The sequence below is a fragment of the Electrophorus electricus genome, chromosome 10, assembly GCF_013358815.1.
Source record: "Electrophorus electricus isolate fEleEle1 chromosome 10, fEleEle1.pri, whole genome shotgun sequence".
Taxonomy (NCBI): domain Eukaryota; kingdom Metazoa; phylum Chordata; class Actinopteri; order Gymnotiformes; family Gymnotidae; genus Electrophorus; species Electrophorus electricus.
Genome location: NC_049544.1, coordinates 19,331,121 through 19,355,217, shown reverse-complemented (window position 1 = coordinate 19,355,217; position 24,097 = coordinate 19,331,121). Strand labels below are relative to the sequence as shown.

General features: G+C 43.0%; 1 protein-coding gene across 8 annotated transcripts in view; it reads right to left on the bottom strand.

Moving 5' to 3' along the window:
* Window positions 1–24,097, bottom strand: part of zgc:114120 (uncharacterized protein LOC619267 homolog) — a 52,717-nt gene that overhangs the window by 22,443 nt on the left and 6,177 nt on the right. For 5 of the 8 annotated variants that reach the window (XR_004776576.1, XM_035530820.1, XM_035530821.1 and 2 more), the window contains exons 2-5: window positions 13,563–13,797; window positions 8,640–8,663; window positions 1,819–2,017; window positions 425–717 (exon numbers count right to left, since the gene is read on the bottom strand). Coding sequence is in view for 7 of the 8 variants with exons in the window: in XM_035530820.1 (XP_035386713.1) it covers window positions 425–717; window positions 1,819–2,017; window positions 8,640–8,663; window positions 13,563–13,751 (705 nt within the window). In the remaining variant the exon portion in view is untranslated. Of the gene's footprint in view, window positions 1–424; window positions 718–1,818; window positions 2,018–8,639; window positions 8,664–12,675; window positions 12,757–13,562; window positions 13,798–24,097 lie in introns of those variants that run through there. The other 3 variants (XM_035530825.1, XM_035530823.1, XM_035530826.1) reach the window with 3 other exon arrangements.

Here is a 24,097-nt window from a genome sequence, read left to right as displayed (position 1 = left end):
GACAAGCACATGACATTTTAAACTTTCAGTAATAACTGACAGAAATTACCAATCGTAGTGTCTCAGCAGTGTCACAGCAGTGTCACCCAGCAGGGAATGTGTCCCAAAAATCCCCCTCACCCAAAACACACACACACAAAAACACACTGACATGCACAACACAGATGCACACACAAGTGGAGGCAGAATTCTTATTCTTTCATTTGTTCTTTCTCAATCTATGTTTATGTAATCATTTGGCGTGTGTGTGGGGGCGCATTCCCTGTCAGGAGAGAGTTTGGCAAAGGTCCACTTTTTCAAGCTCTGGACATAATCACTCATTCATTAGCATGTCTAATTAAAACTACCATACACTCAGTTCTATTTTTCCAAAGTGCACACCAGTGTACACCCACACATACAGACCCACACATGTGCCACTAACCCTCAGGTCTCCGTTGGCGAGGTGTGTGTGGTGCGGCCCAGCGTATTGCGCCTCTCGGCAATAGATCTTGAGGACGCAGCGGTCATGGATGTCACGCGGGTCCTCCAGCTCATAGAAGACATTACGTGCCTCATCCTTGATGAGGACGGCGATGGAAGGCGAGCGGAGTGACCCCACGTTCAGCTTCTGTGGGAAGACATGCGCGATGAGCGCATGGAGCGTCTCCATGGTGGTGATCTCGTGCGCCACATGCACACGGCGTGTCTCATCACCGAGCTGCAGAAACAGCACGCCTGCACGGAGAGAAAGAGACAGAGACAGAAAGAGAGAGAGAGAGCAAGGTGGTGGTGGGGAGGTGTAATGGATAATAATGGGTCAGAAGGGATGAAAGGAAGGGTAGAATTAGTTTGAAAACAGTGAAAAATACAAAGGTCTCCCATTAGATTAATGATTTAGTGTGCATGTGTGTGTGTGTGCTTGTGCATGGTGTGTGGCTGGGTTAGTGGGCAAACAGGAGGGTCTGTTGGGGATGATTTTTGTGTGTGGGCGCATGTATGTGCGCATGTGTGCGCCTGTGTGTGATTTTTGTGTGTGCGTGCATGTGTCTGGGTACATATTTTTGTGTGTGCGTGTGTGTGCGCATGTGTGTGATTTTTGTGTGTGCGTGCATGTGTCTGGGTACATATTTTTGTGTGTGCGCATGTGTGTGATTTTTGTGTGTGCGTGCATGTGTCTGGGTACATATTTTTGTGTGTACGCATGTGTGTGATTTTTGTGTGTGCGTGCATGTGTCTGGGTACATATTTTTGTGTGTGCGCATGTGTGTGATTTTTGTGTGTGCGTGCATGTGTCTGGGTACATATTTTTGTGTGTGCATGTGTGTGATTTTTGTGTGTGCGTGCATGTGTCTGGGTACATATTTTTGTGTGCGCGCATGTGTGTGATTTTTGTGTGTGCGTGCGTGTGTCTAGGTACATATTTTTGTGTGTGCGCGTGTGTGTGATTTTTGTGTGTGCGTGCATGTGTCTGGGTACATATTTTTGTGTGTGCGCATGTGTGTGATTTTTGTGTGTGCGTGCGTGTGTCTGGGTACATATTTTTGTGTGTGCGCATGTGTGTGATTTTTGTGTGTGCGTGCGTGTGTCTGGGTACATATTTTTGTGTGTGCGCATGTGTGTGATTTTTGTGTGTGCGTGCATGTGTCTGGGTACATATTTTTGTGTGTACGCATGTGTGTGATTTTTGTGTGTGCGTGCATGTGTCTGGGTACATATTTTTGTGTGTGCGCATGTGTGTGATTTTTGTGTGTGCGTGCGTGTGTCTGGGTACATACTTTTGTGTGTGCGCGTGTGTGGGGCAGGTGTATATGGGTGCAGGGAGTGGGGGAAGGATACCAGGTGCTCGGAGTTTGCTCTGGCTGGGCGAGCGAGCGAGTGGAAGGCTCTGTCGGAGGCGGTTCGTGCGGCTGAAGGCCAGAGGGAGCTCGGCATCACCCATGCTCTCCAAGTTCTCCGCAGAGGCATAGAAGGGTCGTCCTCCTGTCTGATCGCCCAGAGACTGCTGTCCTGCACTGCTAGTCCGTGGAGTCCTCGCCTGCAGACCGAGAGGGACAAAAACAAGAAAGGAGTTAGAGGGAAAGAGGGAGAAAGTGAGAGGAAAAGGGATTTTCTTTTTTTTTTACTTTGGCAATAATCTAATGCAACACTGTGTAACGTCCCAGTGATGCAGGTCAAGCTGAATCACATCCACCTTGGCATCAAAGGGGAAATGCACCAGAGAGCAACGAGAAAGTTTTGCACCTTTTTAGCTGCTTCTCCCTCTCAACAGAAGCGCCTCAGAGGAAGTGACAGAGCATGAGTGCCTGATTATCTGCTCTGTAGGAACAGATGTGCAGGAGCCTCCCTTATGCCTGATGCCAAGGTGCAGGAGGGCCATCTGGGGTATGGGATAACTGATATGTGTGCATGTATGTGTGTGTGGGGGGGGGTTGGGGGGGTGCACACGCATGTGTGTGTGTGTGTGTGTGTGTGTGTGTGTGTGTGTGTGTGTGTCTGTTAGAGTTCCCTTTTGTCTGCTGTGAAGTGAAGGAGAGCTAATGAAGCTCAAAATATGTAGAATCTCTCTCTGTCTAAATGTTATAGATGTTATAAGTTACATTACTGCCATAGCTATGTAAGAAACATTAGGACACCATAAAAAATTTAAATAAAATAGTCAAAGCGTTATATACGAAATTCTCTGTCACACACACCCAGACATGCAAACACAAAGCTCTGAATCCTGATTCACTATCGCTGCAAGATTTCAACACAAATGTTCAGACTCGCACACACACACACACACACACACACACACACAAATACCCATACTTATTCACACTCACACATGCAAATTTACAAGAGAGACATTGCTTCACAAAAAGATGCACCGAAAATCAGAATCATGGTAACAAGCAAGACTGAGATCAAAGAAGAGACAGAATATAACTGTTCATACCAACATCAGGATCTTCGATGATCTTTAAAAGTTGTTTTTGTATCAAAGTTGTGGTGTGTTTTCCAGTGTTAAGTGTTAAAAAAGTTAAAATTGTGCCAAAAAAACCCCGGTGTCATATCTCAACAACAGCAGACTGTCTATGCTCCTATGATTGGTCATATTGATCTGAATGACCAGCATGCTGACCAACCAGCAGTCAGAGGAAGTGATTGACAGGACAGATGTTAGCAGCTGTGTGAGAGCTTCCCGAGAGCCATTATACTCTGCCACATTTCATGGACATTAACATGAGCAGTGCTGGTATACTGTTCCACTGACACAAAATCAGAAGGATCCCCCCCCCCCCCCCCCCCCCCCCAAACACACACACAAATATGAAAAGAGGTTAAAGAAGGATAATGATGTCAAAGTGACTGTGTAACTGACAAATTAACTTTGTTTCAGTGCTTAACACCTTGATTATGGCGACAATAGTGCCTGACAACAGTGCCTGATAATTCAGACATTGTGTGTGTGCACATGTATATGTGTTTGTGCATATGTGTACCAACACGAGAAAGTACTGCTGTATATAAAGGTATTGTTTAAGTTCTTTTTACAGGACTACCACACACCCTGTAATTTCTGTGACATTCACAATTAGCTGTAATTATTCAAAATGTTGAGATGGGTATGCCTATCTCAAAAACACCATCATACTTCCTTCTGACACATTAGTCCAATCTTGTCCTTCTGGTATATACTCCCAGGAATGCATTCTAGAAACATCTCAAGGTAGTAATGCTGGTTGCAGATCAGTCTACTGCTGTCTTCCAGTATCAGTTTAAACTGAAGCGGTACACTGCTCTATGAAAAGCCTCTTATGACAAAATAAACAGCCCAAAGTTTTGCTATCCAATATTTCTTTGCATTAAATAAGTTAAATTAATTAAGTAAAATTAAACCCCATTCCTGCCATTAAAAAAAATATATTATAGCACGAGTTAGCTCTGTGTGGCATATTCCTCAAACATTTATAAATATTGCATCAAGATCTGTCATTACTAATGAGAATTTGTTAATGTAGACACTACTGCTGTTAACAAATTTGTGCTTAGAAAATGATCAGATTAGTGCAGCTAAAAGTTAGTTTTAGCATACACGATAGTACAGCTGACAGGCAGCACTATTTACCAATCAGGTTAAGTCCCTCCTCCTTCATGCTTTATATTGGTGGACCTGAAGATAGTTGGCATACCTATCTCAATCTTTTGTACTGTGGATAATTTGCTGGGCTGCTGACTTCTTGAACTACATATATGAACTACATATATGAACCAATGACATCATAAACTTAACTGTTTATCTTCATTTTACTTAATTAAATTTAACTTAATTTAACTTATTTAATGCAAAGAAATATTGGATAGCAAAAATACCTGACCATTTTCAAAGCAGCAAATCGTTATGAGCCGAAATCTAAGTGTCTCACTATCAAGAAGCTAAATTTTGTAGCGGGCGTGGCTTTGTGTTCATGGGTGTGGAATGGTGTTCATGGGTGGGAATGAAAGGCAGAGCCACAGCGTAAAAAAAGTTGTTCCAGTGTTGTTAAGTTCATCTACTTAACCACTAGAGGTGGTGTTTCTTGTATCTTGACTAATGCACCTTTATTCCTGACATTTACCTGTACCATCAGCAGGTAATGCTACTGTGACATCATCTGAAGAACATCAAAACATTTTTGAAACACTGTAGTAATGTTTCCATAACATCCGTTTCCATAACATCAGTGCCGTGTAGCTGTAGACCTGTTTAAGAGCACTGTAAGCGTGAGGCAGCACAAACATGGCTATACCATTGCAAACCACAGCCTATAGCCATCCAGGTCCTCGATATCCAATTAAAGCACAGAGCAGAACTACACAGGCACAGCTAAAACCTTTAACACCTTTGCACTCAGCCTCAGAACCAGAAGTTGCAAAAGAACATCGGCTCAGAGCAGGTGGGTGAATTATAGATCAGATTCCCCCTTTCTCTGCTGATCTTCATGCATATTTACCAAAAACAACAACAGTAGAATATTATCAGATACACACACACACACACACACACACACACACACACACACAAACAAACAGCTGAGCTGAACGAAAGAACACTGATGTCACAACTGAAGCTGTGAGTTGTATGCAGAGAGCTGCAAGACAGACTAGCAAAAGGTTCAGCGGGTCTGTCTCTCTTTCTCTCTCTCTGGTGTTTCCGAATGGTGAAGAAACAGGACAAAAGGCTTCAATTACTGCCTGAAACCAGCCCCAAAGCTGGGACTCGGAAACTAGACTAAGTAATTATGTGTGTGTGTGCCTCTGTTCATTTCAAGGTTGTATTAGGGCACTCCAATATATCATTTGTTATTCATTATCACTGTATTGGTTTTTCTGGTATTGATATTGCAGAAAGTTGCAATAGCAAATAAGTCCTCGCACAAAGCATACGGGCAGTGAGTATTTTTAAAAATTGCCATAACTATCACTAAAACCTAAAATATTGCAGTGTGACTTTTTCCCCATAATTTGCAAGTGAGCAAAAACATGACAGAAAGAAAGTCCGGTGTGGTGTTTGCTGTGTGGATATGGCTGTGTGCAAGTGTACAAACAGGGGACAGATCCTCAGTTCATCCAAGACCGACATCAGCCAGAGAGAGAGGCTAACAAAATACAGAGGTGACAGAAATCCAGCTGAGGACAGGATAAGACAGCACAAAAGAAAGAGAGAGTAGGAGGAGGAGAGAGGGAGAGAGGAAGAGGTAGAGAGAGAGAAATTCTGTTCATCCTGTAATGTTGTCCAACACTATTCTGCTGTGTATTGTATTTATTGGTTTACCTTCTTTATAGTTTGCATTGTCCGTTTTATGTAAGCACCAACATATGTGGCGTCTATAAAAGGTCTGAAACCTTCTATAGAGGACTCACAAAGCATAAACCGAGAAAGCATCTTAATAACAATGCATAACATTGACCATTGCTGCTTATGCAGAACAATATTTTGCTGACGCTTTAAAAAGACATTTAAATACTACCATTAAAGACAAATATTGCCATTATAGAAATATAACCAATTATCATAGCACAGTGAGGATAAATGCAGATGAAGACGTGTTTTCCATCACTGATAAAATACTTAGTTCAGGTATATATAGTCAACCAACATTGCAGCATGACTGCTCTACTCTGCTCACTTATTAGTTGCCTGACTTTGATGTTGCCTTGGCAACAGGCCACTCAGGCCTGATCATTGGAGGGGAAATGGCAGCTCATGACTAGAGATTTCAAATAACATGAACCTTCATCCCAAGTTTGCAACAGAAGGAGCACTTGGTTAAAGGTCTGTCCACAGACAGATCAGAAGAAGACCTGAGATGATGCACTCTCTTTACTACATTTAAGGTGTTTATAACAACCACAGTGGCGACGTCATGTCAACAGCCTCGAATTGTGCTGAGTGTGTCATGGCTTGGAACTGGTTGGCTTCCTGCTCAAGCAGCCACAAAAAATGTTCCTCAGCGAATGGTCAAGGAACCGCTGGAGGAACTTTTAGAAGTGAACGTATGACTGCCTCCCAGTGTGCAGAAACGTGGAGCAGAGTCATCCAAGACGACAGCAATTCATAACATCCTGCCATACGTACACTTGGATTTCTGCAGAAGGCATGTTGTACCCTGCTCCAGACACCCCCCTTTACAGCAAAGCACCTGCCCATACCTGCTGTAGCCTGCGTGTCCTCTGTCTCATCTCCTAATTCAGAAGCAAGCTGAGGCAGAGCTCCAGGTAAGGGACACCCTTCACTCTGGGAAGGCATCTCAAAAGGTAGGAAAGAGACAGGGAGGGGGTGAGTTCCTAGACTGTGGGACAAGATCTTCACATTCTATTTCCTTCTAGAAGCTGCTGCAACAGCAGAAACATGGGTCTTCTTGAACACGGAGCCCATGGGAGGATGTCTGGCCACAAAAGAGGGGACTACAGATGGTACAGCTCTGAGGGACGCTATAGCACCACACAAGAACAGACTTCAGACTTCCCAGGACCCCTACAGTTTAACCAGGTCTAGGTCCTAGGAAACCTTGGACCAAGCCTACCTTCATCAACACCCCCTCACCTATACAGACAGGGCGAGGGTGACAAACCTCTTTCAGTTTAACTGGGCCACTGGGCTACACAAAACCTGACCAACAAGCCAGCAGCCAGGCAGGCAGGCAGGAGGCTGTGCCCAGGTAGATAGCTCACAGACAAGGGGCTCCAGTGCACGCATGCTTAATCAAAGCAATTCAAAAGTCATGATTAACAAATGAACAATTGTTGGTATGTTGTGTTCCACAATGCAAGTATATATATCTGAACCATAATCTCTAGAATATGTTGCAAAACCAATGGAAATATTTCTTCATAATCCTTCAATGTGGCACAAAATGTAGAACGCTAGAGTCACCATGAATATGTATAAACCACAATGAATCTGCATTTACAATATATTATACTACTTAATTAATATTTAGATTATATTTCTGATACAACATTTCTGCAGAAGCCCAGAACTTTGTTAAAACTTTGTCTTTAAACAGTGGATTTGTTCTAAGATTCCAACAAAGTAACCTAGTAATTACTTAAAATGAATGAACAGTGGTGTGCTGAAGAAGATGTGGTGTGTGTGAGTGTGTGAGTGTGTGTATGTGTGTGAATGTGGATGCGTGTGTGCATATATATATGTGTGTGTGTGTGGGTGTGTTTCTGGCTCTGTGACAAGTTTCCTCATTAGACACACTCTGCATATTCAAAAATTAGAACCAGACCAGAATCTCTCCGTCTCTCACTAACAATTCTTCATGTGGTAAATGTGTTAAGCTTGCTGTAGTGTAGCACATTTTAGCTAAGAATAAGTGCACAAGACAACATGACAGCATGCCCTGAGACAGCACACACCAAGAGAGCATGCACCAAGACACTGTGTACTGAGACAGCGTGCACCACAACAGCATGCACTGTGCACTGAGACACCATGCACCGAGTCAGCCTGCATCAAGACACTGTGTACCATCACACCATGAAATGATACCATGCACAGAGATATTGTGCACCAAGTCAGCATGCATCAAGACACTCTGCACCAAGACAGCATGCATTGCATGCAGGCAATACAAGCTGACTCCAGAGGTGGGATGTAGCAAGTTACATTTATTCAGTTATATGTACCAAAGGGATCGTTTACTTCAATTTGATTGGCCAAATTTGTATTGTCATATCTTTTCATTTAGATAATTTGCTAAAAATGCTATTACACATAATACTTTTGTATTTACTAATAAATATTTATTTTTATGTTAAAGAGTTCACTTAGTCACTTAAGTCCAAGGTAATATAGTCCAAGATGGTATATGAAAAGAGAAAAAGCATCTAACACATTTCAGTTCAGATATTAACATATACTCAAAGCAAAAAAGTTACACTGGAATTCTAAAGAATTTAAAGGGCAAAGTACTTCAGAAGCCTTATTTTAATCCTTAGGTGAAGGATCTGATGGATCCTTTAATTTCTGCCTTTTAACATAATCTATTGTCTATTTCACTCTACTTAGTTTGGTCATGAGACATTCACACAGAGAATGACACACACACGCACATGCACACACACACGCACACAAGCACATGCACACACACACACAAAGGGTATTACATAGTTGCAGTACTGACCTTAAAACTCCAATAATGTGGTTGCTAAGGGAGAGAAAGGGAACAGAGAGTAATGAGTTTACGCCTCCATTTAAGCAGATACGAGCCTTCACCCAGACAACAGAGACAGTAGAAGAGAGAAAGAATGAGTGGAGAGAAGAAACGAGACAGAAGATTGAATGGAGAAATGTTCAGACAGGCAGAGAGACACATTTAGACAGAGAAACAAATAGGTCTCGGCAGCTTGCTAAAGCATGCAGTAGTTAGCGCTCATTCTTGCTTTGTTAGATACTCATTGTTACGATTCATATAGGTGAAGACACAGATAAATACACACACACACCACGTTTCTGCTTCTCTCCCAGTCTATTATCTTATACTATGACCAAATTGGAGACCAAACATGCAAACACACTATTTGCTGGATCTTACATGCGCGCGCGCGCACACACACACACACACACACACACACACACACACACACACACACACACACACACACACACACACAGATGGCTGCGGTGGTTATCCACTGGCCCCTGGCATGGGCCTAATTGCACTGATGTTGTAACTACCTTCCTGCTAGAAATGTATATACACACAACCGAATGCCAAGTGTACTCACAGGGATGTTGAGGCATTGTGTGTTTGTGTGTGTGTTTCTATCTGCCTGTCTGCGCAGTCTAATGATAACCGGGCAAGTGTGACACATTCAGAAGGCAGATCCATTTCCTTCTCTTTATTTTATCAATGATAATTTTTATCCTTTTAATCATTCAATCACGCACTGATTCATGTGTCCAGTTAGATTCAAAAGTGCACTGAATCATATGTCTAATGAATGTCCGCATTACAGCAAATCAGAGGTAATCTCTGAACCACCACTGAAAGACACTAAGTAAATTTAACAAATAAAATGTGAGGAAAGAAAAGGCCAGTCATATGTTACTTCCAATGGTGAAAACGTTACTTAGAGTTCCTTAAAAATGAACTGAGTAAAATCAATACTTCTCATTTGGGAAGCAATATTTTAAGACTTGTTCATGTTTTTTGGGGGGTTTTTTTTTCCGCTCGATAGAGGTTTTATATGGATTTAAGGGAATTCGAGTGAGTCAGGAAGAGTCAGCTGTGGAATGAATCATTTGCATCATAATAAATAACAAGCCACTAAGAGAGATAAATTCATCCTTTCTCTGACATCCCATTAAAACCCAAATCAGGAAGCATGGCATCTGGCTGTTCCTGTTACTGTGGCAACATAGGCCTCCATCCAAAAGAACCCCTTTAAAAACAGTATGTATATATATATATATATATATATATATATATAGAGAGAGAGAGAGAGAGAGAGAGAGAGAGAGAGAGAGAGAGAGAGAGAGAGAGAGAGAGAGAGAGAGAGAGAGAGAGAGAGAGAGAGAGAGAGAGAGAGAGAGAGAGAGAGAGAGAGATAGATAGATAGATAGATAGATAGATAGATAGATAGATAGATAGATAGATAGATAGATAGATAGATAGATAGATAGATAGATACCAAAAAGGCTGTCCGAGTGATCATGACACTAATCTGGAGGACTGACGCCAACATTCCAAAATCCATTCCAACATTCTAAAATGCATCAATCACTACAAAAATTAAAGCACACAGTGCAAGAAATAGCAGAAGGAAACCAGTTAACAGCTGCATTGCTGTGTCTAAAAAGACCTGATTATTTGACACTAATGTGTTTTTTCTTGGTTTTCCATTAAAAGCATACAAAGGAAATGCCCATACAAATCAAGTTTGCATGAAAAGAACATTTTAGAAATGTTTTTGCATATATTGCTTGAATTAGAGCCCTGCTATTCTGTTGATCAGCAAACCTAAATATAATGAAAATGTATGATTTAAATAGTAACAGATCAGAAGGCATACTATTCGTATGCTATACTTACTTACAGTAAGAGACAGCGTGTGCCCCACGTCTAAACATAACAGCCTCACAAATGCTGAGCCATGTGGGGCTCTTTGTGTGAGAACACTCACACTACCTGTACTGTCTTTACAAACTCCCTGACATCTCGATGACACTCTCAGATTGGTGACTGTTTAACTACTCTTATAAGGGACTTGTAACAGCTGGGCCTGTATAATACCAAGGAGGCAGGCATATCTCAGTGTTGACTTTAGCGTGAGTTTACTGTGGGCACACAAATGGACTGTCCCTATATTTGGGCAAACATCAGCCAACACAGACTCCTGCTCAGGATTTCAGGGAAGGTGATGTCCCCCTTTTCACAGTCTGGTCTTTAACATCTTAAACACTGCTAGCCATGACAAACACCCTCTAGTGTGTTCGGTTGGTGGGGCGTAGTACATGCTGGAGTCGGTCCAACATGCAGACTGAGGCCAAAGACAACGCAGACACTTTGAAAAATATCGAGACCACACTCACATGCACACACACACACACACACACACACACACCTCCCTAAGACCCAACAGCCACTCTGCACCTGCCAGACTACTATGTGGTGTGTTATGACAGGATATCAGCCATAGTGGTAAGAAAAAAGTGTGCAACTAAAGAGTCAGAGACGCTGTGGAAGCTCCTGAAGAGCCCTGGCTCCCAAGCAGCAAATTTAGCACCCTGTTCAGGGCATGTAAAACGTCCACTTAAATGTGCAGCCGTGCCCCCCTGTCGCTGGTTACAAATGATTTGTTAAGCATGATAAATGACGTAACCTGCATGCCGTCGTCCTGTCAGACAGAAAATGGCAACAAAGATGGATCCATGGGGAACTTCCAACCGTCACGTGGCAATTAAAACATACTGAACACAGATTTCGCATCCGTTATGTAATTATCCCCAATACAGTCAGAATGCCTTTGTTAAATGTTGATACCAGCATCTCGGCCCTTTGAAATACATGGTGTAAAGTTAGCATTGCGAGTGCATCTAGAATCCTGGTTGTGCCTGGCCCTTTGTGAAGCATTATTCCTTACAAGCTGGAAGATCTCTGAACAACAGAAGTGGGTGACTGTCAGCGCACAGAGTGTTTAAGCGGCTTTTTGTAGCGCACACGCTCAAACACTCACACACATACACACACACACACACACTCACACTCACATATGTCACATGGACACAGAATTGATCCAAGTCTGTATGTGTGCCTGTGTATGCAGGAGGAAGAGGAGTGGAGAGATGAAGTCACAGTGTGATCTGCATGTTAAGCAGGCTGGTGCCCACCCCGGTCTTCCTCTGGCATTCCCTCGCTCTCTCTCTCCTCCACTCTCTGTCTCTCTCTCCCTATTACTAGCTTCTACTCTCTCTTTCTATCACTCTCTCTTCCGCTCTCCCTCACTCTCTCTTTCACTCTCTCCTTCGCTCTGTCTCCATCTCTTTCTCTGTCTACATGGTTTTGTTTGTGTCTCTCTTTTGAGCATGCAAGTGCACACACACACACACACACACACACACACTGCTCAAAATATAGCATAGACCATGTTTCTCTCATGGTCTGTGCTATATTTTGCCTTCAGTGTTCCAGTATTTCTCAGAACACACACACACACACACACACACACAGACACACACACACACACACACACAAACACACTTAAACACGCATACTGCGGCAGGCTCCTCAGCCACACCTGATTGTGCCCACACACGCACATTTCCTACAACAACACACAAGTGGTACAGTTCAGAAGCACAAGATTGCTGCCATGGTATGCAAACAGATGCCATGTAAATGTAACACACACACATCCCATGACAAGGCAGTAAATCAACCAACACAGACACATTTCTCTCCATGAAAAGGTAGAATCGTGCACGCACACTCTGCAAATCTCACTCCTCCTCACCTGGTTCTATGAGCATCCTTCTTCACCTCAACCAAATTATCAACCAGTCAGGTACAGTTTCTCTCTCTCTCTCTCTGTCTCTCTCTCTCTCTCTCTCACTCACTCACTCACTCTGTTTCTCTCGTTCTCCCCCTCTTTTTGGTCCGTCTCTGTTTGTTCAGTGCAAATTGGTCATGTCTTCACTGATTAATGAACGTACCGTACCATGGCTAATTAATTAGCTCCGGGTTCTCTCCTCCTCCCGGCTCCTCTACCCCTCCTCTCCTCCTGCTCCCTTGCTCCCTTCTTCCGTCTCTCCATTTACGGACTGCAGATCACAGAAAATCCCTCGCCTCGGGTGCCTCCGTCACTCTCTCCTCTCCTTCTCCCCCTCACCCCTCCCACCCTCGCTCTCTGTCACCTCCTTCACTTCACCCTTTCCTTCACTCCGTTAAGGACACCTGGTTCTCTCTTATCGCTCTCTTCCCTCTCGAATTCCTCATTCTCTCCCTCTCTTCTGGTTTCTCTTCTTTAGTGGTGCTTGCTTCATGCCGGCTATGCTATGTGATATCATTGACTTCCTTATATGGGCTTGGGGTTGCCGTGGAAACGGCAGACTCCACCTGTCCAGACCCCCACCCACCCACCCCACCCCCCCCCCCCCTTCTGGCACCGTCGCCAGCGGTGGCTGCAGCAGGGTAAGTACACAGAGCGAGCGGCCCAGAGGTGGAGAGAAAGAGAGAGGGATGACGACACAGAATTAAGGAGGGAAGAAAAGAAGAGGAGATGGATTTGCAGAGGGAAGATCAGCTGAAGAGCATGAGGAGAGGCTTTCCTTTTACACCATGCATATATCCAGAACACACGAAATCCTTCCCCTGCGTATATATATATATATCACACAGACACACCCACATACACACATACACAAACTTTAAGACACAGACCAATTACTGCGTCCATTTTTTATAAAAGAATTCTGAACATGGATGCTTGTGAGCTTCTTCTCTCTCTTCTTCTCCCTCTCTCTCACACACACACACACTCACACAAATGCAGTAGCATGTTTATAAGTAACACACACACACACAGACACAACCTTCTGTGTGTACCTGTTGTCGTGAGCAATTGCCGCTCACAAGCGTGGCAGCATGATGGCCCGGGTGCTTGATTCGCTGTCTCTCGGCGTCACCCTTGTGGATCTTAGCCATTGCGTCCATGTCAGGGCTGGAGAAGCGTCGCGGACTGACGGCCAGGGTGTGGTACTGACGCTGGCAATCTGCATGCTCTCCCCGAAACATCCCCACTCCTTGCTCTTCTAGCACTCCTGTTGTCTCCACACCAGACCTGTGGGGTCACCGATGCAAGGATCAAAGGTCAAGGATCGAAAGGTCAAGGAAAGAAATGCATATACACACACACACCTCTACACTACTGAGATTCAGAGATCTGAAAGATTCAGAACGAGAGAGTTAGAAGATTGGCAAAGAGAAAAAGAAAGTGGCAGAATGATGGAAGTGGTAGCAGGAGAGAGAAAGAAAGAGAGCGTGAAAGAATGGAAGGCAAGATAAAAGCATGAAGAGTTTTTTTAAGATTAGAATGGGGAGGGAAGAAATTTTCTTCAATTGTCAAGATTAAATCTGAACACAAGTGACATTTCAAGGTGGAATCTCATGGCACAAAGCTGATGGAGAGAGTGTGTGTGTACAAATGTATGCGAATAGTCACCTTTGTGTGTGTGCATCATGTGTGCGTCTGAAGTGTTGAAGTGGCTGGATACTGACACACTCTGTGTATGTTTGTAAGGTGTATGTTGTGATTATGCATTTGACTAGAGAAAAAAGCAGTATGACAGCAGGACGGTTTCACCATATCCCATGTAATCTATACCAAAAACTGGTCTTCCTGTCTCTCTTTCTCAGTCTTTAACCTGCATTTTTCTCTCTACATCTTGTGACTCTGCTTCTATTAAACATAGCATTTCATCTCAGGAGCAGGCCTTTAGCGTGAATTTAAACACATGCACTCACACACTGACCAAATCCTACACAAGCATACACACGCAAATACAAAAAGAAACAGCATTCAAGCATAACCAAGCCTAGACACATCCTCTACTCATGTCTGAAGATGTGTACAACACACACACACACGGCTTCTCTCTCTGACTAGCGACATGTCAGGAACAAAAGTTCACTGACTAATCTGCATGGCTGCATGCCACTCTATTAAAAACCAGGTGCCTGAATAATTTAGTACTGTAAAGATTAAATCACCTTCACTAGCTGTAGGGAAAGAATTAAATGAAAACTGAAAGTTGCTGGAGAAGTGTTTCATCATCGTTCCACTCAAATTCCACATTTTCAAAGATGCAGTCTCAGCATGTACTGGCTTTAAAAATTGCTGTTGTTTTATTGTTTGTTTGATTGCTTACTGTTCCATCTGGGCAAATGTGTTTTCACATCCAAACATTATGTAACAATTGTTGACAGTGTAGTGGCTGGTGTGAGTGTATGCTACAAGATTTGCAGATCAGGTATACTGACCTATCTGTTACACTTGCCTTTTATATTCCGCACGGCTGAGCATAAGCAGGTCACTGCATCCTCTGTGTGTGTCTGTGTGTGTGTGTGCACGTGCCAGTGCGAGTGTGTGTGTTAACATGCTTTCCTGCTGTGCCAGATATACTCAAGGCACAAGGGCAAACTAGTGTTCTCACATACAAATTAGAGTCTGGTGTCACCATGCTACAAAACAAATAAGAACTCCTTTATATGTGACAGAGTACCACAAAAACAACAAATAGCCCTGTCCAGAAAGCACTCCTACTTTCATTTACAGCATACAAATCAGGGCTGTTGATTCATGAAAACACACATAACAAGCAACGTAATGACAGCCAAAGAAAGACCAACCTGAATGGCGCCACTCAGGAAAATATCAAACAAACAGCATAACATACTGTATATTATCCTTGGGGTTTTGACCCAGATTTAGCACTACTCCACCTGTTTTTCTTATTGTTAATGATATTGTTTGTAACTTTACTGACCTATCAAGGGCTTCTGATATGGTGGAAAATTTATACTCAATGAACCACTCAGCAATAGTATGTAATATGGTTTCTTTTTACATATCTCTGATTAAATCCAATCTCATTAGGACAGACTCTTAAAATGTATGACAGAGACCAAGTTTGATAAATATGTTGGAAGTCAAATAACCATCCATCGAATCTCCTTTCAGCGTGTGTGCGCGTGTGTGTATGTGAGAGAGAGAGAGAGAGAGAGAGAGAGAGAGAGAGAGGTGGAAGGGAGAGAAATGCATAATTTTGGCAGTCTTAAAACTTCTCCTAATGGCCCTAGTTTCCTGGACCCAGATTAAATCTAGCTCTGAACTATTAAATATTCTTGGTGCAGGCACAGGAGGCATGACCATGCTCCGAAAATCAGCCCACAGAGACATACATCAGGCTTCCTGTGATCATGGCCACAAACTACACTAAACAGACACTGGCAACCCCTGAGGAGGTGTTCACTGTGAATGGCAGAATGGAAGGGGATTATGCTAGCATGAGTCATACAGAGGTGTATGAGAGGTAGCCTTGGGCAAGGCTGGTAAATCAAGCCTTTTACTGTTGTGACAGTGACAAAGGTAAATATTGAAACCATGAGAAATTGGCCGAGGTGAGAACAGGCTGAGGAATAGGTGGGAAAACAAAGAAGTGAAAACTTTACTGAAGAGCACTGTTTAGAAGGTTACATGACACCTACATTCATGACAACTAACATAAACATTTATAAATTAACATGGTGTAGATGTCATACAGTACCACTACTGGAAATTCTCCACATGACAGTAAGGCATTTTATTTAAGCACAACATACTGCATAAATGGCAAATTTGTAGAGATCCTTTTCCTGTGTATAGCTCAGTCAACCCATTTGACTTAAGGTCTAGAGAAAATATACATAACTATGTTATTGTGATGTTGAGCGGTAAGGAGGCAGACGCATGTGCTGAGAGGAGCGAGATTTAATAGAGGCAAATCCAAAATCAGGGTCGTTTAGGCAGTCCAGTGTCATAGAGCCGACACGGAGAGTACTGGGATACATTACAAAACAAAAACACACAAAGGGAAACTAGGGAAGCAGGCTATAACTAAGGCAGGGGAAAACTCAGGGCTAGGAAACACAAAGGCTAAGATAAACACACAGGCAGAGAATACAAAGAAACAACCATCAAACATTCAAACAAAAAATGAAACCATGAAACAATGAAACCATGAAACAGCAAAACAAACACTGAACAGCCACGACCAAGGCACACAACAGGGTTTAAATACATGAACTCGAAACGAGGGACAGGTGTATGCAATCAAACAATGTGAGGACAAAACGAAACTATGTAACAGAACTAAACACAACAGGGAAAACACGGAACAAGGAAGGGACTGTTTGTGACAGTACCCCCCTCCAAAGTGCGCAACACCGGGGCGCGCTAAACAAGAAACACCAAAACAAGACTAGGACGAGACACCAACAGGAACAGAACGGGAAAGATCAGGAGCAGGGACAGGACCCAGACGAGACGCAGGATCAGACAGGCCAGAAACAGGAACCGAACACAGGACATGATAAGGAGCAGGCACCGGAACATCAGCAGACACAGAAACCGGGGCAACAGGTGAGGACTGAACAGGACAAGAACCAGAAGCAGACACAGAAACCGGGGCAACAGGAGAGACAGGCAAAGAAGCAGGCACAGACATGGAAACAGAACCAACAGAACCAGACTGAGGATGAAAAAAGTGCGGGGAGGGAGGACGAGGACTACAAGCACGCAAAACAGACCAGGCCAGGGACAGGAACAAAAATGGACACAGGCACCGGAACAGACACACGGACAGGCACAGGGACAGAAATAAAGGGAGACACAGGAACCGAAATGGGCACAGAAACAGGCACAGGGACAGACAACACAACAGGAACCAAAACAAAACCAGGCAACAGAGAAGGCAAAAACAATGGGGCAGTAGGAGACACAGGAGAGCTTGGAGGAGTGACCAGGGGGACAGGCCTGGCACGAGGCACGGGGACTTGTGGAGTTGTTTGTCCCACTCCAGGAATGGGAACTGGTGGGTCCAGGGGTGCGGCTGCGGCCATCAGCAGCGGCGGCGGGTCTGGAAGCGCGGCAGCGGCCATGGACGGCGGCGGCAGGTCCGGAGGCATGGCAGAGGCAGTCAGGACTGACAGCAGGTCTAGGGGGTCCAGAGACGAGGCTGCGGGAACAGACCTGGTAACAGGTTGGACGGCATCAACTAGGCCGGGAACAGGGACGGAACTGGTGGCATCCACTATGCCGGGAACAGGAACCGGATCAGGATGGGTGGCGTCTCTCACGCCAGGACCAGGATCAGGATGGGCGGCATCTCTCACGCCAGGAACAGGACCACGATCAGGACGGGCGGCGTGTCTCGTGCTGGGAACAGGACCATACTGAGTGGCTTGTGGGATAGCCACAGACACTGGTGGGGTGACCCTGAAGGAACACACAGACGCAAAACCCTCTCGGCAGCTCCCAGAGCGCATACGGGCTAGGGGAGCTCACATTTGCACTTGAGCACCAACTGAGTGCCTAGAAACAGGTTAACTGCGCATTCACTCCACCAACTCACATCTTGCGCTGCAGGCCGCTCCCCCCTGCAGCGTTGGTCAAGAAGGGTAGACTCTTGGCGCTTACCTGAGATCTCGTCGTCATCAAAATAAACGTGATCCTGCTTTTTCCAGGGATGACGAGATGCCTGTGTACCCACAGCGCCAGGGGATTTGCTGTCTCTGGTTTGGTGGCGCTGAGACGTAACAAACTCGGACTGTGTAGAAACAGCCGAAGTTTCGTCCCAGCGAAACCACCTCCCAGAGTCTCGCTCTCTCGCTGCGTCCTTGTTAGGCTGTTCATTCTGTAACATTGAGCGGTAAGGAGGCGGACGCATGTGCTGAGAGGAGCAGGATTTAATTGGGGCAAATCCAAAATCAGGGTCGTTTAGGCAGTCCAGGGTCATAGAGCCGACACGGGGAGTACTGGGATACATTACAAAACAAAAACACACAAAGGGAAACTAGGGAAGCAGGCTATAACTAAGGCAGGGGAAAACTCAGGGCTAGGAAAAACAAAGGCTAAGATAAACACACAGGCACGGAATACAAAGAAACAACCATTAAACATTCAAACATTAATTCAAACAATGAAACCATGAAACAATGAAACCATGAAACCGCAGAACATGGAAGGGACTGATCGTGACAGTTATAACAGTATCATGGCATGGCATAGGGATTCATCATGACTGCCAAATGGAAATAATTTAATCAATTTAAGACCATTGTTTTAAATAAAATAAAAAAGTCATTCATATATAATAAAATTTACATTTCACTTAATTCAAATGTATTTACTGAGAATTTGTAAGTTTACAGTTATGGATTATAGCCCATCTGTCAGAGTTTGTGCTAATGTCCAGTATAACATACACCAAATATTAAAATACATCATAACAGGGTAAAAACTGAAACTGAGTCAGAAACTTGAAACTGAAACATGTTACAGTTTTGCATTTCATTGCTAAGACAGTACAGAGGATACTATTAGAGTACTTTTTTGAAGTTCTAACTTTTGTTTAGTTTTACATACATCCTCACTTGCTGTGTGATTTCACCTCACAGCGTAATGACATATCATAATGTTACCAAAAATCTGCATCACTTGACATAGTTGTCAACTTGACATCAGTGTTGAAAAAAGCAGTTGTTATGACAGCAAATGCTTATCATAACAGAATTAAGCATTTATAAATGTTTACGCATGTTTAAGTCAGTTGTCAAGAAAGGCTAATATACATGTCATGTATCCTAAGCAGTGCTCTTCAGTATAGTTTTTTTTAAAAGATTCTAATGAGACATGCTTTTTAACTGAAGAAAGTGTTGGAAATCACCTATATGTCAGTCATTCTAAAACCTGGATCACTACATAAATGCCAGGGTCTGTGAATCAAAGTGACATGGTTATGAAAGACTCAAGGTACTATTCTTCCCACTAAAGTCAGGATGAAGAGCAGGAGGTAGTTAGTGACTATTGGTTACATATACTTGCAGGTTGCATTAGTTGCATGACCTTAAGTTAACTAATTTTTGGTATATTTTCACAATACTCAATTTAGGAGTTTTTTTTTTTAATTGTCACATTTTACTTGCCCATATTTAGTTATTAATTTCTTATTTTGTTTACTTTCATTACAATTTCATGTCTTCACTTTCTGTGCTATTTGTACTAAGAAAGTACACTGCAACTCAAAACCCCCAAGTAGTATCATCTTACTTTTTAACTCCAATTGTTTTGTTGTACATGACATTTACCTGACACTTTTATCCAAAAAAGTCCTTATAATTATGAGTGAGTACATCCAAAGTGACTTATAATTATGAGTGAGTACAACTTGAGCAATTGAGGGTTAAGGGGCCCTTGCTCAGGGGCCCACCAACTTGGCAGTGGTGGGGCTTGAACCAGCAACTTTCCAATTACAAGTTAAGCACCTTAACCACTGAGCTTACTTTACTTCTACTTCTGGCTATTCTATTGGATGTGGGCCCTTGTGCGGTATTACAAGCTTTTGCTGTTTTGGGTAGGAAAAGCAGGCCATTTTGGAATACATTACATTCCAAGCATACTTGTTTGTTTGTTCACATGATTTGAGTGTATTCTGAGTATAAGAGCATTTAAGATGATGATGTATTACTACATAGTATCAAATATAAAACAAAATTAAAACAAAAAATTAAGTCTCTGGAGTATCTCTGAAAAGATCTATTAATGAGTTAAAACAGGTTGCAATAAAGTTAGTATAGCTTCCCAAAAATGCAGCTTTACATAAACAGAAAACTTGCTTGCACTACTTAAGAATTACTGCATGTCACTTTGCAGTTTCAAGGAAACAATCTAAGCCAAGTACATGAGGTGCAATGATGAGAGTAAGACAAGCGTTCCGGGTGCACAGAACAGAAACGCAAAAGCTGATGAAGAGGTGGGTGGATGGACGGACACTTTAATACAAGCCTACTTGGGTTGGCCGCATTTCTAGGGAGCGACATGGGGGCGCCGTGCAGCCTTGAGAAGTCTGGCAGGAGGACAGCTGCGCTGAAATATGACATCACGCCGGACAGGGCCATTACTTAGCAGGAGAGAGGCGCGGGCTAATGACTTCACAGCCGTAAATCAACTCGACCGCTGTGCACTCACAATGTCAGCTTCTCAAATGACAAGAGAGAGGGAGAGAGAAAAGGAGGGAAAAGCAAGAGATACAGATAGACAGATAGATGAAGAAGAGAAAGGGCCACTGGCAACACTTCACAGGACTGAAGGATTATGAGTGCTGCGTTAATTAAAAGGTGAATCTAAAAGAGATTAATCACCAGATAAACTCAAAGTTTAATTACAGATGTGTGCAGACTCAAAGTATGCCCTCCGGACAGAGCTTTACTAGATTTGTGTCGAATCTACATTACTTGTTCATGAACTTCAGCACTGAAGCAACACTGACACATAGAATTAAGGGATCCTAGAGGGCTAAAATCTGCAAAAATCCATCTGTAATTCATTTCCAAAACAACTACACTTCTCAGCGTACCAACTAGACTTAGAACATTTGCCAGTGCTTTTGTGATTTGTACTGGGTTTCAGATTAGCTTTTTTTTTTTTTTTTTTTTTACCAATAATATAGAACACCATTGTCAGGCTTTACATTCCAGTTCTTTCTCTGAAAACCCAAGAACATGTAATTGTAATATTCACTACAGCCAACGGCAGTATTAAATTAAAATTAAATCAGCACTAGCTCATGGAACTAGCACACAGCTGAGAGTGTGCAGCGGGGGGAGATTACAGCAGTATGGACTTACTCTTGTTTTACAGGACCTTCATAGTGGTGGCTGGTGGGGCAGAACTAACAAAGTAATGTTGTAAACACTTAAACACCAGACCCAGATGTTTAGTCCCATATGCTACTAAGACATGACTCGGGATTAGTTTGTCCATGATGCTCCCTCAACACACAGACATCCTACCACACACACACAGACATCCTACCACACACACACACACACACACACACACACATACACAAGATGGTTGAACCTGATATAGAGCTTGAAACAGTTGGTCTAGCAGAGAGAGGGATAATAGTTTCTGTATTAAGCCCATAGATGGAGAATGCATATGCTCAAAGGATGTTTAGGTAAATAGCTTATAAGGTGCCCTTATCAGATACAGCCTTGTATTTATAAAATTGTTTAAATATGCTCTTAGCTGTTATTAATTCTATAGAAATTAAATGAAAGAAAACAAACCTTTTTTAATTTGCTTCAAAAATTCTCTGTGCTTTCATCAGCAGGACATTTCTAATTTCTAAAATTGCTATTTTAAAATTCAGAATCTGCAAAGAAAAAATCTGAAATTTCAAGGGGCTTAAGAAAAAGAAAATTGGAAAAATTGCAGTAGAGAGTCATCTTGTTTTCAGGTTACTTGCATCATAAAAGGAATGATCACAGACTGTGCTGACATGCTGAAAAAAAACACAGAAATGACTGCAAAATAAACACCGCATCACATGTTACCTGCCCAGAAGCCAACCGAGTAAGAAAGCTAAAAGATTGCTACTCAACAAGTGGTAGGAAAAACAATTTGCACACAGACATAAATAAGAAACAACAGTGCATATCAACAATATCTGAAACATATCTGAAACATGTTTGGATGAAAATCATATCTGACAAAGAATCACATCTTTTACTGTCTTCAAATCTCCACATTTCAGCATGTCAGATTAAGAGGCCAGATTAATACTCATATCTAATGCATCCTTTGTTTTCCAGCTTCTGCAACCCTTAACATACACATTACCGATGCCTGACAGACAGTGCAAGACTATGTCTTGTGTTTGCATCAGTTTTGAATCTTTTTATCTGTAGATTATCTAGATTTATTACACATGCTAAGAAAAGACAAAAGTGAAAAAAGAAAATGAAAACTGTAAAATAGGATTATGGCTGCAGAAATTCCTCAAAACAGACACTCGATGTAATGGAGATATCTTTACAGCTACTATTCATGCTGATGATGTCACATGGAGACTGTTCAGATGATGTGAAGGACAAAAAGACGCAGCTGGTAGAGATTAAATGGCTAATCAGATTCTAATTAGCAGCAGAAGCGAAACAGCAGGACACATATACACCAACATATTCAAACTTGCATATGGGCAGTTTGGACTTCCAATGTGGCAAAGAGAACCATGAGTGTTAAGGCATTACCTCCTACTACTGAAGATCCAAACATAACATTTTGTTGGATTTACCTCTGCCATACCAGCTGCTTTTTGATCCATTGAGTAAGTAGCCCTGTGCCATGCCATGGATGGAATCTGTGGGGCCATACCATGGATGATGCCATAAAGCCCTGGTTGCCTGTAGTGCTGGAGATGGAGTTTGTCCACAGGTAACATGAAAAAAATCATGCACGGACAAGCCTTACCTAAGGCTACAGACTATTCACCATACAGGACAAGCCTCACCTAAGGCTAGAGGCTATTCACCATACAGGACAGACCTCACCTAAGGTTACAGACTATTCACCATACAGGACAGACCTCACCTAAGGCTACAGACTATTCACCATACTGGACAAACGTCACCTAAGGCTACAGACTATTCACCATACTGGACAAACGTCACCTAAGGCTACAGACTATTCACCATACTGGACAAACGTCACCTAAGGCTACAGACTATTCACCATACTGGACAAGCCTCACCTAAGGCTAGAGGCTATTCACCATACAGGACAAGCCTCACCTAAGGCTACAGACTATTCACCATACAGGACAAGCCTCACCTAAGGCTACAGACTATTCACCATACAGGACAAGCCTCACCTAAGGCTAGAGGCTATTCACCATACAGGACAGACCTCACCTAAGGTTACAGACTATTCACCATACAGGACAGACCTCACCTAAGGCTACGGACTATTCACCATACAGGACAAACGTCACCTAAGGCTATGGACTATTCACCATACAGGACAAACGTCACCTAAGGCTACAGACTATTCACCATACTGGACAAACGTCACCTAAGGTTACAGACTATTCACCATACAGGACAAGCCTCACCTAAGGCTACAGACTATTCACCATACAGGACAAGCCTCACCTAAGGCTACAGACTATTCACCATACAGGACAAGCCTCACCTAAGGCTAGAGGCTATTCACCATACAGGACAAACCTCACCTAAGGTTACAGACTATTCACCATACAGGAAAAGCCTCACCTAAGGTTGCAGACTATTCACCATACAGGACAAACGTCACCTAAGGTTACAGGCTATTCACCATACAGGACAAGCCTCACCTAAGGTTACAGGCTATTCACCATACAGGACAAGCCTCACCTAAGGTTACAGACTATTCACCATACAGGACTAGTCTCACCCTCTTTTTCTTTCTTCCCCCTTCCCTCTCCCCCATAGAAGGAAAAACATTTCTTTAACCTTTGACCATGATGGCAGTCTGCCCTTTAAGGGAACACACCAGATGG